The sequence below is a fragment of the Biomphalaria glabrata genome, chromosome 12, assembly GCF_947242115.1.
Source record: "Biomphalaria glabrata chromosome 12, xgBioGlab47.1, whole genome shotgun sequence".
NCBI lineage: Eukaryota > Metazoa > Mollusca > Gastropoda > Planorbidae > Biomphalaria > Biomphalaria glabrata.
Genome location: NC_074722.1, coordinates 6,159,854 through 6,187,321, shown reverse-complemented (window position 1 = coordinate 6,187,321; position 27,468 = coordinate 6,159,854). Strand labels below are relative to the sequence as shown.

The 27,468-nt window shown below is 36.9% G+C and overlaps 1 protein-coding gene across 3 annotated transcripts in view; it reads right to left on the bottom strand.

The window, feature by feature from the left end:
* Window positions 1-2,487: 2,487 nt before the first annotated feature.
* LOC106074484 (sodium-dependent dopamine transporter-like) overlaps window positions 2,488-27,468 on the bottom strand; it is a 68,782-nt gene continuing 43,801 nt past the window's right edge. For all 3 annotated transcript variants that reach the window (XM_056007174.1, XM_056007172.1, XM_056007173.1), the window contains 6 exons: window positions 26,887-26,999; window positions 12,817-12,945; window positions 8,349-8,448; window positions 8,143-8,243; window positions 5,700-5,867; window positions 2,488-4,205 (listed from right to left, as the gene is read on the bottom strand). In XM_056007174.1, coding sequence (XP_055863149.1) covers window positions 4,095-4,205; window positions 5,700-5,867; window positions 8,143-8,243; window positions 8,349-8,448; window positions 12,817-12,945; window positions 26,887-26,999 — 722 coding nt within the window. In that variant the 3' untranslated portion in view covers window positions 2,488-4,094. The remainder of the gene's footprint in view (window positions 4,206-5,699; window positions 5,868-8,142; window positions 8,244-8,348; window positions 8,449-12,816; window positions 12,946-26,886; window positions 27,000-27,468) is intronic.

The following is a 27,468-nucleotide window of genomic DNA, read 5'->3' as shown; positions in this document are numbered from 1 at the left end:
TTCTTAATTTAATTTTTTTAAATAATAAAAGCAATACAATGTTGAAAAATCTGGCACATATAAATGTATGACTTATCTACATGTAGTTTGAACAGAGGTGTGTCTATTGCTTTACATACACGGGAGGTAAAAGAGTTTCAAGTCAAATAGAACTACTTGTGACTCTTGTCTACTAAGTTGATCTAACCAAAAACATTCAAGATGTGAGTAGGTTGCGGTTATATACAGTGCGTTACTCGCGACACGTCTGAACATAACATAGACAGATGAGGTGGATGCATGCTTACGCCATGTTTAAGTCAAACGAAATGAAGGTGGATCAACTAGTTGTTGTCATTGACAAAAGTTTCGTTTCCAGGACAACAGAAAATGCAGTACATCAAGAAAGCCAAACAAAAATGTTGTTGTGTACATCAAGAGAGATGGAGTAGAAAAACAAAATCTATCCGCTGGGTCCCTCCAGCACTAGTTCTCCCAGTTGCCGTGGACGGAAACAAAAAAAAAGAAAATTAAACCTGTTTTTACTTACCTCGGATCTAGGACAACTAAAATATTTGTCACGATTGAAACCGAAGCGGTTAAATTTAGCAAACACAAAGCAATTTTTGAGTCACAATTTCGACCCCCAAAAAAATTTTTTTTTGAGCCAACATATAAAAAATTATTATATTAAACTTCCTTTCGGTTTTAAGCACAATTTAAACTCTTTGTATGCGTAAATTTCTTCTAGGCGCGAAACTTGCTTTTGTAAACACTGCATAAATAATCTTTTCTTTGGGGCGAGGGGGGGGGGGGGGTCCTATTAACCCTACATTGACTGAATGCGCGATGCAGTGCAGAATTAAAATGAAATCTATGTACAATTTAAATAAAAATTTTTTTTGTGTTGAAGATGGTAATTGAAAACAGAATAGGATTCTTGTTTCAGAGAGCGTGCCAATGGACCTCATTCACCAATCGTAAACAAACATTTAGCCACGTGATTCTATATATCTTCTATACAAATTATGTAATCCATAGTGGCTGTCGCGTGATACGTATTTTTTATTGTTTTATCAAAATTATGACGTGGCTAAATTGGTTTATTTACGATTGGGGAATGAGGTCAATTAGATTTCACAGATACTAAACAAGATCTGTTTCAAACAGGAAGGTGGGGAGGTGATGAGGAGGTAGAGAAAGGTGATACAGAACTCACATGCCAAAAGTGAGTGTTTGGGAGGGCGTTTTAAAACCAGCCGTTCCAGTGAAACGTAGCATATACCTGGCTAAATACAATGGCCAAAAAGGGGATCGTTGAAAGTGAAAAAAAAAAGGGGGGGGTGGCCTATGGCCGAGTTATTATGTTATTATGCATTACAACTGGCGGGATATAATAAGAAAAAGGGCCCGGGCCAAAAAAAAAATATCCTAGAGCTTATCAAATATTTTGAATTAGAACTGAGAAGCAGGAGACAAGTCTGATCGTGTTACTAAGACTGTTTAATAGTTGAAGGGGAGGGGAAAGATGTTATATTTAGGGGGCTGGTCCAAGTCAACGTAACAGATACTAGAACTCTCTTGAGAAGGGGGGGGGCGTTTACCTTTATATTATTATTGTCGTAAGTAAAAAGGGAGGGGATCCATGGCGAATTAAACAATATATAGCGTGGGAACTAATCAACGGGGTAGCCACGGGAACTAATCAACGGTGTAGCACTGGGAGCTAATCAACAGGGTAGCCATGGAAACTAATCAACGGGGTAGCCACGGGAACTAATCAACGGGGTAGCCATGGGAACTGATCAAAGGGGTAGCCACGGGAACTAATCAAAGGGGTAGCCGGTATGCTAGTAAATAATGAACAAAAATAAAACGAGACCAATGAAAAAAAAAAAATTTTAAAAATCCACAAAAAGAAACAAAACTAATAACACAGAGACAGAAACTTGTTTAAGACACATTTTTAGTCTTTACAAATATATTCATTAAAGTTGAATAGATTAGGAGAGGTAAGCTGTGTTTTTTTTTTGTTTTTTTTTTTTTAAAGCTTTCTTGGCTATGGACGTTTTGAAGAAAAGGAAACAAAATATCACAGAAAAAAAAAGTGGTTTCGATATAACAAGATGAAGGATCAGTCCGTAGGATCTTTGTCAAGTATGGGTCACTGGAAATAGTGCCTTTCAACTCACAGAAACTTACATAAAGACTGGAGAGAGAGAGAGAGAGAGAGAGAGAGAGAAAGAGAGAGTCAGTGGAGATCAAATCAACGACTTTATGACTTTGTCCAAGACAGTATAGACACGAACAAACAATCAAAACGATCTGAAACACAAAATCTTACACATAAACATCTAGGACTACATGAGCTTCTGAGTATTGAAAGGTTGGGTGTGATAGCAAGCCACGAAGATAGCCACTTATGGATGATATCTATTGATCTAGTTGGAGCAAAATATCAGAGACTATTAATTAAAGCTATTAGTGATGTTTGGAGAAAACAGAAACTGGCTCTAACAACTTTATTGGTCGTTTCAAAACATACTGGAATTCTCTGATTATATCATTATTTATCTATGTAAATCTGTTTAACCTTATACACTCTTAAAAGAATATATATACATTACAATTAACAGTAAAAATCTATGTATAATTCACACACACTTATAAATAGATCTGTGAAGACCAGGGCAACAGATAAAACAAATTAACAAGTAACACACCGCATCCAGGGATGTATTCAGTTGAGTCACGTGACATGTACTACACGTATACTCTAAACAAATCATTGTATCTACATGACTAACTAGATATAAACTCTATTACAGTAATACATTCAGAGGTCGGGGCACGTGCTTATCAAGAAAGAACGCGTCTCCTACACCATGCTAGACAAAATGGAGTAGTCCAGACTCAAACCATCAAGTTTTACGGTCAAATATTGAAATGTATTTTGATAGACCCCGCTTATAAACCAATCGTTTCGTTTTCCGCAGCATAAAAATAAGATGTACCTTAGATTCTAAACTAAGTGTCGTTCAGTTCACATTTGGTTTATGTTGGCGTGAAAAAACAAACAACAACAAAGATCATCATTAGGGGGGGGGGGGTTCTGTCCCCCAGTGTTGACTATGAACATCCAACGATGAACTACATGGACATCTAGACATCTATCAGCTGCCCCCCCCTCCCAAACACATCTATTTCAAGGAATTACCCTCCTGGTGTAGACACGGGAAGTCTAAGATCTATACAGATCTCTAGGGCCAAGACCTGTCGTCGATAAAGAAGCGTTGACTTTTATCTTTGTAGGGACATAAATATTTAGTCGATTTTCCAAATAAAATATTTAAATTCAACAAAATCAAAGATTTCAAAACTTTGACGAATAGATTACATATAATTTTTTAAAAATTTACAATTTTAGGTGACTACAGTAAACAAACTAAATAATCTCCTAATTCATTGTCTTAGATAATCAGCATTTTACTTCCTGTGAACTGTTGTCAAGTAACAATGTAGATCTAAGTACCAACCAATCATTAATCATAGGATTTTACATGCCTACATTCTCTCTTGTGTTCAACCGAGTTTCCCACTAGGTAGTATTTGAATGGGTGGTGAACAAAGTTAGTCACATTAAACGGAAAAACTAATTACAAGTAAAAAGTAACATGAACAGGAACTATTGTCTAGACTACACAAACTACTGATTGTACCAACTAAAATTTTGGTCTATACATACATTCTTTAAATGACTTTCTGGAAAAAAAAAATAGTAATGTTATTGATTTTGATCGTCTGACATTCTTCGCCAGCAAAAGGGACCAATCACATTCATCAGCATTAGAAGTGACCAATCCAATGATTGATATCAACCATATCAAACATGATGATAATCACTGCAACCAATTTCACGTCTTCTTGCTCTAGGAAACCTTTAACACTTTGAAAAAAAAAATCTACTTTCGTTCCCAGAGCAGCTTTGAGCTAATGATGGTCAACTTGCACATTGATGGTGAGGCTGCTAACTGGAGCTCTACACACCTCAGGGCCTTACTGTGTCCAGCGATGTACATATATACAGCGGACAATTGAAGAACAGACACCTATATCTACACGCTCACGCCTACATCCGCTATGTCCCCGTTCTGTCTGATAGTGTTCAGAGCCTTTCGAATCTTCGCATCCCTGTTATTGGTCGTCTGCAGCAGTTTGTAGATTCTCTGCAGGAAGGAAAAAACGTTAAAATTGTCAAATAGGATTATAATTATAAGCATGTGAGCTAACTATGTCTAGCTGTGCATAGTTGTGTGCTAACTATGTCTAGCTGTGCATAGTTGTGAGCTAACTATGTCTAAATGTGCATAGTTGTGTGCTAACTATGTCTAGCTGTGCATGGTTGTGAGCTAACTATGTCTAGCTGTGCATAGTTGTGAGCTAACTATGTCTAGCTGTGCATAGTTGTGAGCTAACTATGTCTAGCTGTGCATAGTTGTGAGCTAACTATGTCTAGCTGTGCATAGTTGTGAGCTAACTATGTCTAGCTGTGCATAGTTGTGAGCTAACTATGTCTAGCTGTGCATAGTTGTGTGCTAACTATGTCTAGCTGTGCATAGTTGTGAGCTAACTATGTCTAGCTGTGCATAGTTGTGAGCTAACTATGTCTAGCTGTGCATAGTTGTGAGCTAACTATGTCTAGCTGTGCATAGTTGTGAGCTAACTATGTCTAGCTGTGCATTAGTTGTGTGCTAACTATGTCTAGCTGTGCATTAGTTGTGTGCTAACTATGTCTAGCTGTGCATTAGTTGTGAGCTAACTATGTCTAGCTGTGCATTAGTTGTGTGCTAACTATGTCTAGCTGTGCATTAGTTGTGTGCTAACTATGTCTAGCTGTGCATTAGTTGTGTGCTAACTATGTCTAGCTGTGCATAGTTGTAAGCTAACTATGTCTAGCTGTGCATTAGTTGTGAGCTAACTATGTCTAGCTGTGCATTAGTTGTGTGCTAACTATGTTCAGCTGTGCATTAGTTGTGTGCTAACTATGTCTAGCTGTGCATTAGTTGTGAGCTAACTATGTCTAGCTGTGCATTAGTTGTGTGTTAACTATGTCTAGCTGTGCATTAGTTGTGTGCTAACTATGTCTAGCTGTGCATTAGTTGTGTGTTAAATATGTCTAGCTGTGCATTAGTTGTGTGCTAACTATGTCTAGCTGTGCATTAGTTGTGTGCTAAATATGTCTAGCTGTGCATTAGTTGTGTGCTAAATATGTCTAGCTGTGCATTAGTTGTGTGCTAACTATGTCTAGCTGTGCATAGTTGTAAGCTAACTATGTCTAGCTGTGCATTAGTTGTGAGCTAACTATGTCTAGCTGTGCATTAGTTGTGTGCTAACTATGTCTAGCTGTGCATTAGTTGTGTGCTAACTATGTCTAGCTGTGCATTAGTTGTGTGCTAACTATGTATAGCTGTGCATAGTTGTAAGCTAACTATGTCTAGCTGTGCATTAGTTGTGTCCTTTCACGTAGAGTAAGTCTAACACAGATTATAACAGCGTTACTCTACAGAGATTACTGATCTAAATCAAAGGTTTTTATAGTCAGAGGCAAATACATGACTATTGAGAAATTTTCTTTGTAAATAGCCTCGCTAAAATGTAACATATGATTACGAAGGCCAATAATTTACTCCACTTTAATAAAACATGTAAAGTATACTTACATTCCGAAGAGGTCCTTTGGCCCTTAGAATGCTGTAAATGGCAAACCCAGGAATACATAGAATAGAGGAGAGTGCAATGGTCCAGCCCAAGACGTTAGCATACAACGGGTAAACATAACCCTCGTGCTCCATGGGCTTATGGTTGACCAGGCCAAACACGATGATAAACTGTGGACAGAGGTCAGTTTCAGTGTATACGGAGTGTTATCTGTATATTGATATATAACAGAATAGATCAGACGAAACTATCTTCACCTTGAAGTACTTGATTGAAGTGGCTTGTGTAATATTGGAGCTGGGAGGGGGATATATATTTACTTTCGTCTGACTTTAAAGATGTTTATGTTCTCCCCCCCCCCTTTTTTTTTTCACTAATCAACATAGTGTCATCGGTTGGCTGTCAGTAGCCTCTATATAGATGACTTAATAAATAGGGGCGATCGCCCCCCCCCACTCGGCCGCCCCCCCCCTGCTGAAAAGGGGGGGGGGGATTTTAGTGTAGAATTCACACAATTTGTATACGAATTTATTACTTATGTTAATAATATATACTAATTATTTATATTTCAAACTATATTTAGATTATTTCGCACCCCCCCCTAGTAAGTTGGCCGATTTGGTGGGATCGGGAGGGGGCGATGGCATCAATCCGCCGCCCCCCCCCCCACCATAAACTTATGAGTGGCGGGGGGTGGAGGTCCAATTTATATGTAGAAATCACAGCTTGCTAACATAAGCAATTAAATATCTATATGATTAAAACATGTTCTTGATATTTTAACCGATCTTTATATTATGTTGTTTCCCTGTTGGCCGATTGGGTGGGGTTGGGGGGGGGGGGCGAATACCTCTACTGCCCTTCCCACCTAAACCCTTTGAGTGTGTGTGTGGGGGGTCCTACCTTTATGGAGAAATCAGTTTGTCAACAAAATTAGTTGAATATCTATATAATATAAACTACGTATTGATATGTAAACCCATTTGTATATTATGTCACACCACACTCTAATCTCAAATTTTATGATTAGTAAATATAAAAGGAAAAAGGAAAAAGTTGGGAGGTGCGATACATGCCATCACCTTTCCCTCATCGGACAAAGCAATATTTTTTCTTTTTGTATTATAGTTAAGAAATTACAAAATTAAAAAAAAATCTGTCACTAATATAATTTATATATGCTATAAATTAAATTCTTATATCAAGTCGCCCCAACCCTATTCTTTAATGCCAAATGAAATCATTAGCAGAAATTATAAAAAGGAGCGAGGATTAATTGTTATCATTCTACCGCCCCTCCCCTTTCCAGACAGAGTTTATGTAATTTCACATGAATTTATCATAATTATTTTAAGAAAGACTTTGCTTTGGAAAAGTTATAATTCAAACGAAAATGTTCAGTATAAGAGACACGTTTGAGATTAATTTTAAACCCAAATTATTTTTTTGCTAGTCGCCTTTTTCCAACCTTTACTCAATCTGATATTTTTCTAGTTAAATTTGAAACTATAACTCACAGTTTATGCTTAAATGTTATTGAATATTATATATCGATTTTTTTTTTCGGCGGCGATCCTCAAAGCCTTAATCTAAATATGTGGAGCATCTGACTTTTTCAAGGAATAAATCGGTTTTATTTCCAATGTATTAAGGGCCTATAAATTCATATGAGAATATTTTTGAAGCACAACATTATTCAAAAGGTCCTTTTTTGAGCTTTAGGTAAGGAGAATGCGTTTCTTCAGTGAAGAATGCAAGGTTCGCCCCGAACCTCACTGATAAATAGTGAGCTGTAGATGTCAGGAGAAGGCGTTTTTGCAGTGAAAAATGCAAGAAAACACTTTGGGCCCCGAATTCCAATCGGAAGGCTTACCTTACAGCGCTCCCCCAGACCCCCAAGCTTGAAAGAGAAAGGCCTCAACATGACAGTCTTTTGTTTTTTTTTTCGCCGAAGGTTGAGAAATACTGCTTTTTTATTCTCATATATTATATATATATATATATATATATATATATATATATATATATATATATATATATATATATATATATATATGCTGTAAGCACGTTTACGAATAGGGTTAGGGTTTACTGGGCGATAGGGTTGAGGTATGAAAAAAAATCGCCCCCCCCCCACTCCAAAGTTCTGGATCCGACCATGATTTGCAGCCATATAACAAGATTTTTCGGGCTCACCAGGCAAATGACAGAGGCAGACGAAGTGATGGAAAGACAACATTAAGGAGTGGACAGGCCAGGCTCTGGAAGAGTCTATAATCCTGGCAAAAAAAAAAAAAAAAGAAATGGAGAGAGATGGTTTTTAGATCATGTGTGGTACCCCAACAGGTGAAGGTGAAGAAATATATAAACGGGAGCATACTGCAGAGAAGATTGGAGAAAAAGGGGGATAGGGAGGTGGACGCAGTGACTTCTCAGAGTACATACCAATAAGAAGGCGGGTGCTATAAACCTCCAACATATCATCCAGTAAGGCCCTGGTCGTCTGCCAATCATTGCCTCGATATCAGCCGCGAAGTTGTGAACCCCTGGGGACAAGATTCAAAACATAGTAGCACATGTCACGTGACTGCAAACATATCTTTTTATTTACAGTACCTTATGCACACCTGTTTAAGGTTCAAAAGACTTACCATAAGCCCACGACACAGCTATGGTCTCAAAGAAAACAGCAAAAAGAATGGAATAGCCTGCACCAAAAGTCTCCATCAGACGGACCACATAGAAACCACCCTGCAGACAAAAAATGGTTAGCCTATGTTATCCTTGATTTTTTTTAGCATTTTCAAGTTGGCAAGGATGTAGCTTTAGTTTGACGCGCGTAAATCCCCGAACCCAAGAACCTATTCAACTCATAATTGACTTTCTAGGATAATGCGATTTCTATCTGCCAAGCATATGTTGTTATTCAAGATTCTAGTTTTGACCTTGCAGATCACATCGCAACACTCCCAACAGGCAAAGGCAAACTAGGCAGCCACCTAGGGCCTCCGATTGGTTGAGAGGTCACGCAATGAACGTCAAACATTTTTTTTAGAGAAAAAATAGCAGAACTTCTGTCCTATGTTGTTGTTTGTTGATTCTTTGGAGTACACTAGGTTTTAAATAAATTGCGTAATTTTACTTTTTCTCTGTTTATTATTCATTTAGCTATTTTTTGGGGGGCCACCAAATTCACATCGCCTAGCGCCTCCAATTGTCTAAAGCCGGCCCTGTTCCTAACGATGTGACCGAAAACGGAGATACGATCTTATCTTCATCAAAAGCATTATACAATTGCCCTTATCAAAAGTTTAAATTTATGAACAGAGGCCATTGTCTCTGACAGTGACACTCGAATGCAGAGTAGGTGTCTGAAGTCATTCATTCTGATCATACTATCTTAAAATCGCAAGCTAATAGTTGTTTAACAGGTTGCACAATACTGTCCAGGCCAGGGCTGGATTTAAGTATAAGGAGGCCCCGGGGTAGAATTTTGTGGATGCCCCTACACTTTGATAAAAATTCAATTATTAATATAAAAAATAATAATGCCTAAAAGCATGACATATTATACAAGTGAGTACTTGTAAATTTGATTTATTTTTTTTTAAAGTAAAATTATTTCATATGCATAATTTAGTAACAAAAAAAAACAACTTTTGTAAGGGTTTACTTAATGTAGTAAATTGATAGCATATTACGTGTACAATATAATCGGACACGTTTAAACCATGACAGTGTTATTAACTGTAAGTTGTGTCAGAAAAAATGCGAAATAAATGGTTGTTAAAAAGGTAAAGTTGCTGACCCGTCGATTTTTTTCTAGATTGTGGAAGTTCTTTACCTGGGGTTTCCCTAGGCAGTAGCCCCTCAGGCCCTCAACATTTCCGGCCCTAATACTGTCCAATTACATTATGAACTTTGCTGCTAATTTATTGTAAATTTGTTCATCAAAGACTATTTTATGTCTTTAAGAAATGTATATAGGCTATTGTGTTGTTTATTGTTCACTTTGTCTAGATCAGATGTGTTCAGCGAGGCCTGAATAGTGGGTTGCGCGAAATACTGGAATAATTAAGAAGTAGGTTACCACGTGAATTAATCTCTCTAAAAATCAAGAAAAGTGTTCCGCTAAATACTCAGAAGTGCAAAGTGTTCCGCTAAATACTCAGAAGTGCAAAGTGTTCCGCTAAATACTCAGAAGTGCAAAGTGTTCCGCTAAATACTCAGAAGTGCAAAGTGTTCCGCTAAATACTCAGAAGTGCAAAGTGTTCCGCTAAATACTCAGAAGTGCAAAGTGTTCCGCTAAATACTCAGAAGTGCAAAGTGTTCCGCTAAATACTCAGAAGTGCAAAGTGTTCCGCTAAATACTCAGAAGTGCAAAGTGTTCGTTAAGGACAAAGTTTTGGAAACACTGATTTAGATGAATAGTATTGTGCACATCTTCATGTTCAAAGGGAATGATATAGTGGTATTGTGCACATCTTCATGTTCATAGGGAATGATATAGTGGTATTGTGTACATCTTCATGTTCATAGGGAATGATATAGTGGTATTGTGTACATCTTCATGTTCATAGGGAATGATATAGTGGTATTGTGCACATCTTCATGTTCATAGGGAATGATATAGTGGTATTGTGCACATCTTCATGTTCATAGGGAATGATATAGTGGTATTGTGCACATCTTCATGTTCATAGGGAATGATATAGTGGTATTGTGCACATCTTCATGTTCATAGGGAATGATATAGTGGTATTGTGTACATCTTCATGTTCATAGGAAATGATATAGTGGTATTGTGTACATCTTCATGTTCATAGGAAATGATATAGTGGTATTGTGCACATCTTCATGTTCATAGGGAATGATATAGTGGTATTGTGCACATCTTCATGTTCAAAGGGAATGATATAGTGGTATTGTGTACATCTTCATGTTCATAGGGAATGATATAGTGGTATTGTGCACATCTTCATGTTCATAGGGAATGATATAGTGGTATTGTGCACATCTTCATGTTCATAGGGAATGATATAGTGGTATTGTGCACATCTTCATGTTCAAAGGGAATGATATAGTGGTATTGTGTATATCTTCATGTTCATAGGAAATGATATAGTGGTATTGTGTACATCTTCATGTTCATAGGGAATGATATAGTGTTATTGTGCACATCTTCATGTTCATAGGGAATGATATAGTGGTATTGTGCACATCTTCATGTTCAAAGGGAATGATATAGTGGTATTGTGTACATCTTCATGTTCATAGGAAATGATATAGTGGTATTGTGTACATCTTCATGTTCATAGGGAATGATATAGTGGTATTGTGCACATCTTCATGTTCATAGGGAATGATATAGTGGTATTGTGCACATCTTCATGTTCATAGGGAATGATATAGCGGTATTGTGCACATCTTCATGTTCATAGGGAATGATATAGTGGTATTGTGTACATCTTCATGTTCAAAGGGAATGATATAGTGGTATTGTGTACATCTTCATGTTCATAGGGAATGATATAGAGGTATTGTGCACATCTTCATGTTCATAGGGAATGATATAGTGGTATTGTGCACATCTTCGTGTTCAAAGGGAATGATATAGTGGTATTGTGCACATCTTCATGTTCATAGGGAATGATATAGTGGTATTGTGCACATCTTCATGTTCAAAGGGAATGATATAGTGGTATTGTGCACATCTTCATGTTCATATGAAATAATATAGTGGTATAGTGGACATCTTCATGTTCAAAGGGAATGATATAGTGGTATTGTGCACATCTACATGTTCAAAGGGAATGATACAGTGGTATTGTGCACATCTTCATGTTCAAAGGGAATGATATAGTGGTATTGTGCACATCTTCATGTTCATAGGGAATGATATAGTGGTATTGTGCACATCTTCATGTTGAAAGGGAATGATATATTGGTATTGTGTACATCTTCATGTTCATAGGGAATGATATAGTGGTATTGTGTACATCTTCATGTTCATAGGGAATGATATAGTGGTATTGTGCACATCTTCATATTCATAGGGAATGAGACTGTCCACGAAAAAGCTTCACAGTTTATAAAAAAAAAAAAACAAGAAATCAAAACATACCACTGTGGGACCAGCTAGACCTATAGCCCACACAGCGACCCCAATGTATTATAAATAATGCATCTCGATCTAGATGGTAGATAGCCCACAGAGTTACAAATAAAAACTGGACAACAAAACATTTTTTTTTTGTTTCGACTTGGGGGGGGGGGAGTAGTTCTATCACGAGAACAGAAAGGTAATTCATTTCTGAAGATTCTCGCGGACAGACGCCCGTATCGTTTCCCTGTTTGATATTCAAATAGCGTTGTTGAGCAACTTGTTTCTATGGAGATAGAATTCATCACGTGGTCTAACAAATGTACTTCATATTTGTTCATGTCTAAGTCTTGATATATCGTAGAAATAATAAAAAGATCGTTTTCCGCTAAGCAGTGTGCAACGCAATACTGTTTTTTTAGGTTACATCAAACAATGACAGGGGACATAATCACGGAAAGAAAATATCACCAAAAGTAGGAAAACAATTCTTTTAATTTCTGTTAATTGGAATGTTAAGACGCCTTTCTGCCATAGTGCCATTATTTTGTATCTGAGGATCTCTGAGTTTGTTTGGTTTATCCTTCTCTCCACAGGTCACAAAAACAAAACAACAACAAAAAACAAAACTTTTGAATTAAGATTCTCGTTGAATCACACGAGCAAGTACTTAAGAGGAGGACTAAAATGAACAAGAGATAATTGATACGTATAGCATATCCTACATACTAATAGGGGGAGAATAAACATAAACCTAGCATTTTATTGTCAAAGTCTTCATTGTCTGCGTGTTTCGTTGTTTGTTTTAATGTTTTAAAATTGACTAATTGACACTCTCATAACACACACACACATAGCTTAATATTAGTCTTAGATACAGAGACCTTTTTGAGACATGGGCGTAAAGATACTTGCACTAAGGTACTAGATGTAAAGATAGTAGTACTAAGGTACTGGGTGTTAAGATATCTTAACTAAGTTTCAGAGTGTAAAGATAGTTGTGCTAAGGTACTCACCTCTGAAACGCTGGCCAGACCTACGATGAAGTAAAGTGTAAAGAGGCAGCCTACGAACAGCTCCCTGTGCCGCCTCAAGACTGGAAACTCGTCCGCTAATGCAGTAATGATGGCTTCTGATCCGCCAAACTGAGGAAACATTCGTATGCAAATCAGCGGTCTGGTTACCATGGCAACGTAAAAAAGACACAATGCTGGATTATTACGTGCCCAACATTGACAGTAACATCGTTACTAAGCATCTTGGTCGCTACCATTGTAAATGGTAAAAAGAACTTTATTGTCTTTCACTGAAAGGAAGAATGACAGGAAGGGACGGCCTTAGGCCACTGCAGCCTAGGCGGCCGCAGTGTGCCCCGCTCTTTCAAAAGCCCTGCGCTAATTCTAGGTGTAAACTATTAAAATAAACCATTATAACTTATTGTTGTAACCTTAGTGGTGGACTGAAAGGGTTAATGTGTGTGTGGCGAATCAGACAGGTCAACGGCTGTTGAACAAGGGACAGTACTGCTAATACACGCAATTATGGCCCGTGCTGTGGTCATGTGACGAGAGCCTTCACGGACCAGAAACAGAGCGTGTTAGAAAGAGAGTAGAGTCCAGGACAGCAAGCAGTAAGGACTGTGTGCTACGAAGTGAGTCCTCGAAAATGTAGCTGTACGAGCTAGAGAGACTTGTAGTGATTAGTTAGGCAGTTCTGTAGTGTAGCAAAGCATTTGAAGTTAGTGTAGCCAATTATGTTTATTGGCTGTTGTTGATGTATATGTAATGAAACCGCCACCTTGTTACTTGAGACTCTTGTTGTCAAGTTGATGTTTTAGATGTGCTGTGTTGTGTTGGGCAGTGTTTACAGAAGGCCTGATAGAGAAGAACGTAACATTATAATTAAGGTTTCCGCGGCCTCATGATTTTCCGGCAAATCTGGGAAATGTCATGAAATTCTAAAAGATACGAAAAATTCCTGGAAATCTCCTTATGTTATTAAAATCTCCTGAAAACTCATAAAAAAATTAAGAATAGACAAAAATTGTCATTGTGTGGTGTCAATATAGTAAACGCCAATACTACGCGCGATTTAAAAAAAAAAGGCACTGTCAGCTTTAGTTTAATAAAAATGTAATGCAAAGACGAATTTATTTTCTAATACAAAATCCTTATCTCCACTTATTAATATTATCCCTACGCTCACTGGGTCCTGTGCAATCCATTTCGCACAGGGCCGGAAAATGTTTAGGGCCTGGTGACAGGTTATAAGAAGGGAAAAAAGAACAGGATCACAATAATCGATAAACAGGGTGGAACAACTCCATTAGGAGGGTAGCTACAGAGATACGAAAAATTCCTGGAACTCTCCTAAAATTATTAATTAATTAATTAATTACTATAGACCTGGACTTTGAACCAACCATTAATTTATACTTTACATGAACTCAATTGGTGTCTGGTATTTAGTTCGAATGAAATAATTAATTTATTTTATAGGCTCTTCTATTGTTTGTGGAGCGCAACTATAGTATGGACGTACATAAGAGTCATTTGTTTTCTTGATAGAGAATCAGGGTCAGAAGAGTGAAGGTCAAGGCTAATACATTCAAGATATACAATGAAAATTTCAGCCGTTTTTAGACACGAAAAGGCCCTAAGCTATTAGAGACATGGGGCCCTTTATTACAAGTCCAGATATTATATGTCTATAGCTAAATATTTCATAGGGGTCCTCGGATACAGCTTGTGTTGCCTGTTGCTAAATCCAGCTCTGCATAAACTACAGCCATCTAGAGTTCTTCTTGTACATTCATCTGACAGACTTCAGAGCTTAGACAAGAGTTGATCCATGCGTTAACATTATCATGGTATCATTATAATGTCACATTTATCATGGTATCGTTATAATGTCACATTTATCATGGTATCATTATGTCACATTTATCATGGTATCATTATAATGTCACATTTATCATGGTATCATTAGAATGTCACATTTATCATGGTATCATTAGAATGTCACATTTATCATGGTATCATTATAATGTCACATTTATCATGGTATCATTAGAATGTCACATTTATCATGGTATCATTAGAATGTCACATTTATCATGGTATCACTAGAATGTCACATTTATCATGGTATCATTAGAATGTCACATTTATCATGGTATCACTAGAATGTCACATTTATCATGGTATCATTAGAATGTCACATTTATCATGGTATCATTAGAATGCCACAAGGTCGACTTCCACAAGACATTCTGTATGGTGAACAGAAGACAGTAGAACGTTGGTGGTGCACTGTAAAGGTATATCGATGTATGCATATAGGCGACATGAAGCTCTTCAAAATCGACACTAGCAGCTGGGGAAAAGTGGCACTGGATAGATACACACGGAGAGCGAGCATAAAGGAAGGGTCCCGGATTGCAGATGCCATACACAACAGTAGTAGAAAGAAGGGTGAAAGTGCAACGGCGCCTGGTGATTACAGATGCCCAACCTGTAACCGCAGTTGTGTATGACGGATTGGCCTCTTTAGTCACGCAAGAAGTTGCAAAGGGAAAAGATGATCTCGAGACGTAAAATGCCACAGAGATTAAATCAGATCATTAGATTACTGTATACTTCAAAAGTTTATTTTACAGCGATATATCCACAAGTTGTAATCATCTATATTTAGCAGCGTAACCATAGAAGACAAGTCATAAAACAAAATAACATTATCCACCTCGCCAATATTCCTCCGTCTTAAACACTAGACCATATCTTCTAGCATTAACTGGCTCACATCTTTCAGTCAATAAATCTTCAAAACTGCATACTCCGTATAAACACTTATAATAAAGTAATGGTCTCTCGCTATCCTTACTAACTATAAAGTATACCAACTAACGTCGCCGTAAATAATCTATAGGTCAGACCAGAAAGCCGCGCACAAGTTTACACAAAAGAAACTTTAGATAATTTCATGGGCCATGGATTCGATAAAAAAATGGAGGCCAAGATTTAACCCCCTCCCCCCCCCCCCAAACCCATTTCCTACCCTACCCCCCACCTTCGCTTTACCAACGTTTCTGTTGATCGAAAAATAATTTTGTAAAGACCGGGAAGGAAAAGCGCATCCTGGGCCGGAAGTGAGATAAATGCCGCCATTGATCGATTCTGATTGGGTCGTAAGTTAAATGATCAGAAGCAGGTCTAAGTAGTGTCAATGTTTGTTGGCTGTTTACCTCCCTTGTGCCAGAGATATAAATCTCCTCGCTTCTTAAAGTCAATATAAGGCAATATGTTCAAATCAACTGGCTTATCTTTGTTCTAGTATAAAACTTAAACTTGTCAATAAAATTTGACCATAAAGACTAAAGTCACATGTACTGATTTACAACACCAAAAAAAATATCACTTAGTCTAAAACATCTGAATTCCCAATGCAAAGCAGGGTGAACAAAGTAAACCAGGGTGAGGGAGATAAATCTGCAGTCAGTGTGAGGGAAATAAATCTAGAGTCAGGGTGAGGGAGATAAATCTGCAGTCAGTGTGAGGGAAATAAATCTAGAGTCAGGGTGAAGGAAATAGATCTAGAGTCAGGGTGAGGGAAATAAATCTAGAGTCAGGGTGAGGGAAATGAGTCAAGGTGAGGAAAATAAATCTAGAGTCAGGGTGAGGAAAATAAATCTAGAGTCAGGGTGAGGGAAATGAGTCAAGGTGAGGAAAATAAATCTAGAGTCAGGGTGAGGGAAATAAATCTAGAGTCAGGGTGAGGGAAATGAGTCAAGGTGAGGAAAATAAATCTAGAGTCAGGGTGAGGGAAATAAATCTAGAGTCAGGGTGAGGGAAATGAGTCAAGGTGAGGAAAATAAATCTAGAGTCAGGGTGAGGGAAATAAATCTAGAGTCAGGGTGAGGAAAATAAATCTAGAGTCAAGGTGAGGAAAATAAATCTAGAGTCAGGGAGAGGAAAATAAATCTAGAGTCAGGGTGAGGGAAATAAATCTAGAGTCAGGGTGAGGGAAATAAATCTAGAGTCAGGGTGAGGAAAATAAATCTAGAGTCAAGGTGAGGGAAATAAATCTAGAGTCAGGGTGAGGGAAATAAATCTAGAGTCAGGGTGAGGAAAATAAATCTAGAGTCAGGGTGAGGGAAATAAATCTAGAGTCAAGGTGAGGAAAATAAATCTAGAGTCAAGGTGAGGGAAATAAATCTAGAGTCAGGGTGAGGGAAATAAATCTAGAGTCAAGGTGAGGAAAATAAATCTAGAGTCAGGGTGAGGGAAATAAATCTAGAGTCAGGGTGAGGGAAATAAATCTAGAGTCAGGGTGAGGGAAATAAATCTATAGAGTCAGGGTGAGGGAAATGAGTCAAGGTGAGGAAAATAAATCTAGAGTCAGGGTGAGGAAAATAAATCTATAGAGTCAGGGTGAGGGAAATGAGTCAAGGTGAGGAAAATAAATCTAGAGTCCGGGTGAGGGAAATAAATCTAGAGTCAGGGTGAGGAAAATAAATCTATAGAGTCAGGGTGAGGGAAATGAGTCAAGGTGAGGAAAATAAATCTAGAGTCAGGGTGAGGGAAATAAATCTAGAGTCAGGGTGAGGGAAATGAGTCAAGGTGAGGAAAATAAATCTAGAGTCAGGGTGAGGGAAATAAATCTAGAGTCAGGGTGAGGAAAATAAATCTAGAGTCAGGGTGAGCAAACGTTACATGTACATCACAGCAACACTAGTAGTTAGTAGACATATTTTTATCAACATCCTTTAGTCTTAGTGCTTAGATAGCTAGAGCCAAATCGTTGTAGTCAGCTATCTAGACTAAACATAGATTGTGAACACACTCTTTTTAAGAGCTCAATAGTCATTATGATTGCTAGACTGTCCAATCTATTCTGTTATATGATTGTTAGCCTAGTCAATCTACTCAACTAAAGAAGTGCCAGCCTAGTCAATCTACTCAACTAAAGAAGTGCTAGCCTAGTCAATCTACTCAACTAAAGAAGTGCCAGCCTAGTCAATCTACTCAACTAAAGAAGTGCTAGCCTAGTCAATCTATTCAACTAAAGAAGTGCTAGCCTAGTCAATCTATTCAACTAAAGAAGTGCCAGCCTAGTCAATCTACTCAACTAAAGAAGTGCTAGCCTAGTCAATCTATTCAATTAAAGAAGTGCTAGCCTAGTCAATTTACTCAACTAAAGAAGTGCCAGCCTAGTCAATCTATTCAACTAAAGAAGTGCTAGCCTAGTCAATCTATTCAACTAAAGAAGTGCTAGCCTAGTCAATCTATTCAACTAAAGAAGTGCTAGCCTAGTCAATCTATTCAACTAAAGAAGTGCCAGCCTAGTCAATCTACTCAACTAAAGAAGTGCCAGCCTAGTCAATCTATTCAACTAAAGAAGTGCCAGCCTAGTCAATCTATTCAACTAAAGAAGTGCCAGCCTAGTCAATTTACTCAATTAAAGAAGTGCCAGCCTAGTCAATCTATTCAACTAAAGAAGTGCCAGCCTAGTCAATCTATTCAACTAAAGAAGTGCCAGCCTAGTCAATCTATTCAACTAAAGAAGTGCCAGCCTAGTCAATCTATTCAACTAAAGAAGTGCTAGCCTAGTCAATCTACTCAACTAAAGAAGTGCCAGCCTAGTCAATCTACTCAACTAAAGAAGTGCCAGCCTAGTCAATCTACTCAACTAAAGAAGTGCCAGCCTAGTCAATCTACTCAACTAAAGAAGTGCCAGCCTAGTCAATCTATTCAACTAAAGAAGTGCTAGCCTAGTCAATCTACTCAACTAAAGAAGTGCTAGCCTAGTCAATCTATTCAACTAAAGAAGTGCTAGCCTAGTCAATCTATTCAACTAAAGAAGTGCCAGCCTAGTCAATCTACTCAACTAAAGAAGTGCTAGCCTAGTCAATCTACTCAACTAAAGAAGTGCCAGCCTAGTCAATCTACTCAACTAAAGAAGTGCTAGCCTAGTCAATCTATTCAACTAAAGAAGTGCCAGCCTAGTCAATCTACTCAACTAAAGAAGTGCCAGCCTAGTCAATCTATTCAACTAAAGAAGTGCCAGCCTAGTCAATCTACTCAACTAAAGAAGTGCTAGCCTAGTCAATCTATTCAACTAAAGAAGTGCCAGCCTAGTCAATCTACTCAACTAAAGAAGTGCTAGCCTAGTCAATCTATTCAACTAAAGAAGTGCCAGCCTAGTCAATCTACTCAACTAAAGAAGTGCCAGCCTAGTCAATCTATTCAACTAAAGAAGTGCCAGCCTAGTCAATCTACTCAACTAAAGAAGTGCTAGCCTAGTCAATCTACTCAACTAAAGAAGTGCCAGCCTAGTCAATCTACTCAACTAAAGAAGTGCCAGCCTAGTCAATCTACTCAACTAAAGAAGTGCCAGCCTAGTCAATCTACTCAACTAAAGAAGTGCCAGCCTAGTCAATCTATTCAACTAAAGAAGTGCTAGCCTAGTCAATCTATTCAACTAAAGAAGTGCTAGCCTAGTCAATCTACTCAACTAAAGAAGTGCTAACCTAGTCAATCTACTCAACTAAAGAAGTGCCAGCCTAGTCAATCAACTCAACTAAAGAAGTGCCAGCCTAGTCAATCTACTCAACTAAAGAAGTGCCAGCCTAGTCAATCTATTCAACTAAAGAAGTGCTAGCCTAGTCAATCTATTCAACTAAAGAAGTGCTAGCCTAGTCAATCTACTCAACTAAAGAAGTGCCAGCCTAGTCAATCTATTCAACTAAAGAAGTGCCAGCCTAGTCAATCTACTCAATTAAAGAAGTGCCAGCCTAGTCAATTTACTCAACTAAAGAAGTGCCAGCCTAGTCAATCTACTCAACTAAAGAAGTGCTAGCCTAGTCAATCTATTCAACTAAAGAAGTGCTAGCCTAGTCAATCTATTCAACTAAAGAAGTGCTAGCCTAGTCAATCTATTCAACTAAAGAAGTGCTAGCCTAGTCAATCTATTCAACTAAAGAAGTGCTAGCCTAGTCAATCTATTCAACTAAAGAAGTGCTAGCCTAGTCAATCTATTCAACTAAAGAAGTGCTAGCCTAGTCAATCTATTCAACTAAAGAAGTGCTAGCCTAGTCAATCTATTCAACTAAAGAAGTGCTAGCCTAGTCAATCTATTCAACTAAAGAAGTGCTAGCCTAGTCAATCTATTCAACTAAAGAAGTGCCAGCCTAGTCAATCTATTCAACTAAAGAAGTGCCAGCCTAGTCAATCTACTCAACTAAAGAAGTGCCAGCCTAGTCAATCTACTCAACTAAAGAAGTGCTAGCCTAGTCAATCTACTCAACTAAAGAAGTGCTAGCCTAGTCAATCTATTCAACTAAAGAAGTGCCAGCCTAGTCAATCTATTCAACTAAAGAAGTGCCAGCCTAGTCAATCTATTCAACTAAAGAAGTGCCAGCCTAGTCAATCTATTGGAGAAGACGACGGTCAAAATGTATATTGTACATTTTAAATACGATCACATATAACATTCATTATAACAAATGTTTATATAGTTCGTTGTTTTTTTTTTACTTTTGTATCTTCAAAAACACAGGCCAACGCCAGTACCGCCAGCAATACACAAACAAGTATGCCTATTCTTTCACAAACATACAAACAAACACATACGCCTGGCACATATAATCAGAAATTGCTTGCCATAGTAACTCTGATCCTAGATTTAAAACGTGGACTCTCGGAAGATTTGAACACATTTTTGAAGTTAAAACTCAGATAAATGTTTTTAAACAAATTGGCATGACTCGTTCAATTTGATCCTCAGAATCCAAGCCCCAATAGAAGTGATGCCTTGTTTCCTATATCCTTAACTAAATCAAAGCATTTACATGTGCCTTCGATTGTATTTTAAAAAATAAAAACTCTTTTTTTTAAAGTGAAATATTTGAAAAAAAAAATTCAATCATTTCTTGCGAGGAACAATGTTTGAAGAACAATGCGTTATTTGTTGAGCTAATGGACGAGTCGCGTCTGCTCTGGCATCGAATCTATTAGAGTTACTGGTCCTGAATTACCGCTAGATGGCGCACAGCAGAAACGGTGCCTTTTTTTTTTTTTTTCAAATATATTTAATCAATCAACTGTTTAAGTGCCTAGATTGATATTTGAAATCTACCCATCTTTCTAGTACACGGACAATCTAATGTTATAAAATGGTCCAAATTAGGGACTCATTTTTTTTAGCGTAGGTATGTTTAAAAGTGAAGGAATAAGAAAAGATGATCAATGCACTGGCCAACAGACGACTACTTCGAGAAAGATTTGATCCCAAGACGTATTTCTAATCATAAAGAATTAAAGCAGAGTCAATGATTTGAAAAAGGTCATGTTCTTATGTAAGTCTGAGCTATAGTAACGTACCGGTGTGTCTGTATCTGACGTAGGTTTCTTTTTGGGAAGACCGAATCCGATGACATGAAAATTTTTTTTAAAAGGCCTAATATATTTTAACTTTTATCATTTAAGATCATCGATATTTTTAAAATGCTTTTTGTTTCAGCTTCACAAAGTAGAATTACTCCGCGGATTCAGTAAGCTGTTACTATTAATAAACTCTCGCCACCGTATTTAGAACTACGCTTTCTGAAGTCGTCTGCACGTGACCTAGACAAAAGAAGGGGGGGGGGGGGAGATGGTGCTGTGTTTGATTTCCACTAGTTGTGGCGCCATTAAGGAGTGGGGTATAATGGGGGTACCAGGGCGACGTGAAATAAAGGTCAGGTACATGCTCCCATCTGTTGTATGTATCAATATTTATATTCATTTATATTTATATTAACATCACACATCCCCAGTCTAGATCTAAATCTAGACGCTTTTACTAGTATACGAATTTAACAACCTGAAAAAAAAAAAAAAAAAAGAGAGAGATCACTTAGCTAGACAAAAATCCACATGGTAGTAAACAGCCATCATTTCCCTTAAAAGATTTGAACTACAATGTAGATTTTAGCAGTAGAAAAGATGTGAAGACGTCTGCTGTATTTTTGATTTACACAAAATTCATGTGCAGGTGCATAACTATTGGCAATATGTGTATTGTGTTGTATTAAGCTGTTGTTGTTTTTTTACAAAGCTCATATCAACTCACGCTGTCTTTCTGTCTGTCTGTCTGGTAAAAAGTTTGTACACGTTATTTCTCCCACATCCAATCTCGAGTAAAGCTGAATTATTTTTTTTTAGCTGACAAAACAAGAATCGATGAAACAAGATTACAAAGAGAGTTTGTGTTACACAAACTCAGAGGCGGCCCCCGTCGAAGTCGGATCCCTGTCGGATCTGCATATTTGCAAATAATATTCAAGAGGTGATTTAATTTTGATGGTCAAAAGTAATAATGTTTCAAAGATTCATTAGCCGTAAATTTAAATTTAAATTAAATTAAAAAAGTAGATTAGTTTTAGTATATTAAAACATTGCAATATTGATCAAAACGTTTGGAAATGAAAATCTACACTTTTTTTTACACTTTAAGTTTAGAAATTGAAATTCTACATCTTAATCTAGTCTATTTTAGTCTTAACTAGATCTAGAAATTGTAGATCAAGACTCTAAAATAATTTTAATTAGAATATAAATCCAGATCTAGATATACTGTAATAAAAATCTAGATCTAGTTTAAAAAATCTAGATTAGATCTAAATCAAGATATCATTCCTTTTTTAAACGCGAGTCACATAACGAGGCTTAATAAACATTACTATACCGAGTTCTTTTTTCATTTCATTTAAAGAATTCATTCCATATGACGTCAAAGGAAAAAAAAACACTACGTCACACGGCCTAGCTAGACTAAAAATCGTCTTCATCATTACGAGCCATTTATCGAGTGTTCATAGACTTTGGTGCACCGAGTGCGTTCTTTTAGCATTTCATTTAAAGAATTCATTCCATATGACGTCAAAGGAAAAAAAAACACTACGTCACACGGCTCAGTTAGACTAAAATATGTTTTCATCAATAAGAGCCATTTATCGAGGGTTCATAGACATTGGTGCACCGAGTGCGTTCTTTTAGCATTACATTTAAAGAGTCATTCATATGACGTCAAAGAAAAAAAATTCCATTACCTCACAATAGGCTAGTACCGGTACCATAAAAAAATGTCTTTATTTACACGAGATATTTAACGAGGGTTCATAGACATTGGTGCACTGAGTTCTAATAGAATTTATTTAAAGAGGATCAAAGCCGCATTGTTTTTGCGTTTTGTCTGTCAGTCGGTCTGTCCGTCATCTTGTTATAAAAAAAACAACAACTAAAAGTTATAAAAAAAATGATTAACCTTTATTTTACGTTTCAAAACATCGCAATAATTTTTAGGTATGAACACAATTGAAAAGTTTATATAATAGATTGTTCCGGATGTTTGTATAAATAATAAAAGGAAAAGAGAATTTCAGATAAATGTAATACCGTTAATTAAATTTTTGGATGGTCTCGTATAAAAATTAGATGTACTACAGCCATGTGGAGAGATTTTCATACCTTACTTTGGTGTTTGGATTCTGTTTTCCTTAAAAATCGGAACATAATATTAACGATAATTAGATTTTTTAATGTTTTAGGTAGAAAGTTAAATATACTGTAAGAGAGTAGTGAGTTAAAATATTTTTCATAAAAATCCGTAAAAACATTATTTCGTAAATGAGAAGATTATTTGTTTATTAATTAGAAGAGGGAGTTCAAACAATTATTTGGCGTTAGTAGATTTTTTAAAAAATTTGGAACTTTCTGGCGACGATTTGTAAGAAACAAAATCCGGAACATTCTTTATCGATTACAAAACTTCTATGTTATGTTTCAGCAAGAAAATGAAATGTCTAAAAAGTAATGTTCAGTAATCAATTCTAGTAAATTACTTTTTTTTTAAAGCCCTGAACAACCTATTGTCGTTATTTTTAAAATTTGTTTAAAGATGAAAATACGGAACAATTTGATATTGATAACCAAATTATAGTGACACATTGTCAAATAATATAAGTGTAATATTAGTAAATTATGCGATTTCAAACAATCATTAGGCATAATTTATGCTTTATAAAACAATATCCGGAACATTTTTACACTTAATGAAATATAAGTCAGTATAGAGATTTTGATTTAGCATTAATATGCTGTTTACATAAAAAACGGAACAACATATTATTGATAATGTGTTTTTGCAACGTTTAAGCATGGAAATTGAATGTAATATAAATTAGAAGAGCAAACAAACATTTGTTGGGGTTGATTAGTTTTGCACAAAAAAAATCCGGAACAATCAATTTTCAGATAATTAAAACTATTGAGATGTTACGGGAGGAAAATTAAAGGGTAAATCAGATTTTCAATTGCTTTTAGAGTTCTAGTTTTTTTAATCTAATCGTGACGGACAGACCGACCAACAGACGAAACGCACAAAAATAATCTTCTTTTATTCGGATGGGGGCACTAAACAAAAAATAAATAAAATCTGATTTTTTAAAAAAGTTTAAGGAATTGGTTTTGCACCTGATCATGTTGCGACGTTACGCTACTGCACGAAAATCGCTGCATAAGAAGTCCATTTAAAAAAATGTGCGTGATATTTACATACAAAGTGCATTATTAGCCTTTATAAACAAACAGAAATGTTTTCTTTTTAATTTTAGCAGCTAGTTGACCAGAAAAAACATCTTTAACTATTATTTATATTTGTTGTAAACATTTCCTGTACATTTTAAAAATATATTTGACTTAGTGATACTGAAAATACACGGAATTGTCAACCTTTGTTAGCATATTGTAACATTGCCTCCTTTACATTTACGTAATTGTTTTAGAAATGGTGTATTTTTATGAAAAAATCGCTTGCATAATTAATTTTATAAATTAAACGGTTTGCTTTTAGAAACAAAAGTTGCACCTAAACTTTTCAAGCCGCATTTAATGATGAAATAATATTTTTCATATCACTTCTAGTTTTCGAGATCTGAGTGTGACAGACGGACAGACGGACATTTTGCACAAACCTAATAGCGGCTTTTTCCCCTTACGGGGGCCGCTAAAAAAACAATGAGTTAATTGGCTATTGTTAGTTAATTATATTCTTTGATATCTCGAACAATGGAAAGAAATTGTATTTGAATGATAAAATGGCATAAGTTGAATTAGTCCCCTTTATATTTTGTAGAGAGAAAAGTTTGAAACATTCTATTTTAATAAGCGCTTCCCTAGTATAGTTGTTAACACATAGATATTAGGAGACTGTGGAGACCTTAGTCCCAGAGTTTGAACTCAGGTCGTTCAGGTTTTTTTTTATCAAGCTTTTATCAAGCGATCACCAAGATACCCCCTTTTTTCTCTCCCCCCCCCCCCCATCCGTTCCAACTGGTCCAGACCAGCGACAGGATCATAGCGTATTGAGAAAGTTAAAAGCGTGAACTTGCACTAAACAAAAAAACAATTGGTTAAACTATTTGTAATCGAACTGATTTATTCTTGTTAGTCTAGATCTAAAACAAATTTAACGACATGATTGATCCAAACCAATTGATATAACTACTTGATACTTGATTCTACTCAACTATGTCGACAGAACGGTAGAAATGTCCCTCTCAACTGTCGAACATCGTTTTGTTGAGTTGTGTTTGAAACAAACAAAAAGAACAACCATTGTAGACCAGCAACTTACTTTTAACAAATAGGATTCTATACGATAATGCCCATTTCAGACATACCTGCACTATAAGCACCCAGAATGTCACTCGCATTGAAGCATTGGCCAGCGCCGCCTCCCACTACGTCAAGTTGACCTGCGCTTTTTTTTTTTTTACTTGAATGACTAGTGTTGTCTAGATGCAAGAAGACTATAGTGTTGTCTAGATGCAAGAAGACTTTATTTCTGCAGTTCAGAACGCAAGAAAACGCTTGACGCTCTTGGGGGAGCTTACAGCTCGAACGTACATTCTTTTACCTAGTAAGATCGAAGGGGGAAAAAAAATCGGGTGTTCAACGTCCTTCACCTTTCATTTCATCACTTAACCTAATTAGAGCTCTCCATGGCCAGACTTTGTTCTGGCATTCAATGCAAACCATTAGGCAGTCACTTGCAGACGTAACCAATCAAATCAATATATTGTTTCTGACTCTCCAGCTCTGTGTACTAGCACTATGCTGGTCACTGATCATAATTGTATTCAAGTAAATATTGATATTGACTTTACTGACCTATTGACTGATTTTTACATAGGCGGCGTTAAGGGGGCGGCGATCAGGTGCGACCACCCAAAAGCCCCACCCATAACGGCCAAGCACTAAATTACATAGATATAAATATTAAATTATTTTTTAAGTTCCTCTTTCAGACCATGCGATCTATAGGGAAGATGATGTAATGATCTTGTGTTTCGGTACCCCACCGTTAACGAGGGTGTTAAGTGGCCAGCACAACGACCAACCGCCTTCACTTTTCCCCAACTAATATCAGGTACCCATTAGAGTTGGGTGGATTCGGATGCCCCCCCCCCCCCCTTAAAGGTCTCGATATTATAAATCCCAGTCTTCACCCCCGGTTCGGTAAACCAAACGTTTTACAATTCAGCCACCGCGCCTTCTAGATCCAAATATATTATTATATTTTCTTGGTCCAACTTTCCATAAATGTTATCGCCGGCTCCAAACTAGTTCTGTTTTTCCGAAGAATGATGATCTCAGTGTGTTGGAAAGTAAAATCAAGGGGACGCGGCTGGTAAAACCTTTTCAAAAGTCTTTAGGATGGATGGGAGGGGGAAAAAATAGAAAACAAAAGTGGGAAGATTGAAAGGAGAAAAGACAGATATAGCTCAAATACATTTTAAGATAACCGAACTATAGGTCTTCTCTCTGCAGTGCTGCTTTGACTTGCTGCCCCATTAACTAGTGCACTTGGTACCATTCAACTCTTGCTCGTTGTTCAAGTTACAAATACAATAATAGCGCCAGAGTTTGTTAACCGACGAGCTCCAATAAATGGCAAGATCAGATCGATGAGATCAATCAAAGGCATTAAGAGTACATTCACCACTGACGTCATTTGCTAACTAGGAGTAGAGGATTGACACTCACCGAACTGTCTAGTCCAAGGGTCAGCAGCATAAGAAAAAATATAATGGCCCAGAAGGTAGCACCTGGTAGCGTGGAGATGGCCTCTGGGTAGACGATGAACACAAGACCTGGACCTGGTGGTAATCAGAGAGAGAGAGTGATCAGTGCGACTGTCAGATGTAGCTTTATTTTAGATTCTCTTTTTTATTTGGTGTCTAGTTGTATATTACATATTTATACTAGCCGAATATTAACCGCGGCCTGCGGGCCTTAGTTTGTTTATTGCTAATGTAGTGGATTGGATTTAGATCTATGTCAAACTTAGCTAATGTTCCTTTCATGTTTTTCTCTTTCGCCACGAAAATAAAAGTGGTTTTGCGAAAATGGGTTTACCCGTTACATTGACATCAAATATAAAACACTATCGATACGGGTTTATCCGATTTTTAAAAGGTTTCTTTGATAGAGATTAATGTAGCTATAAAAATGAAAGAAGCCAGCGATGAATGGGATATAAAGCACGTCAGGATGTCTAAATTTGCAGATATAATGTACGAATTTATGTAAAACTGCTTTTTGAAACACACATTTAAAGATTAATTG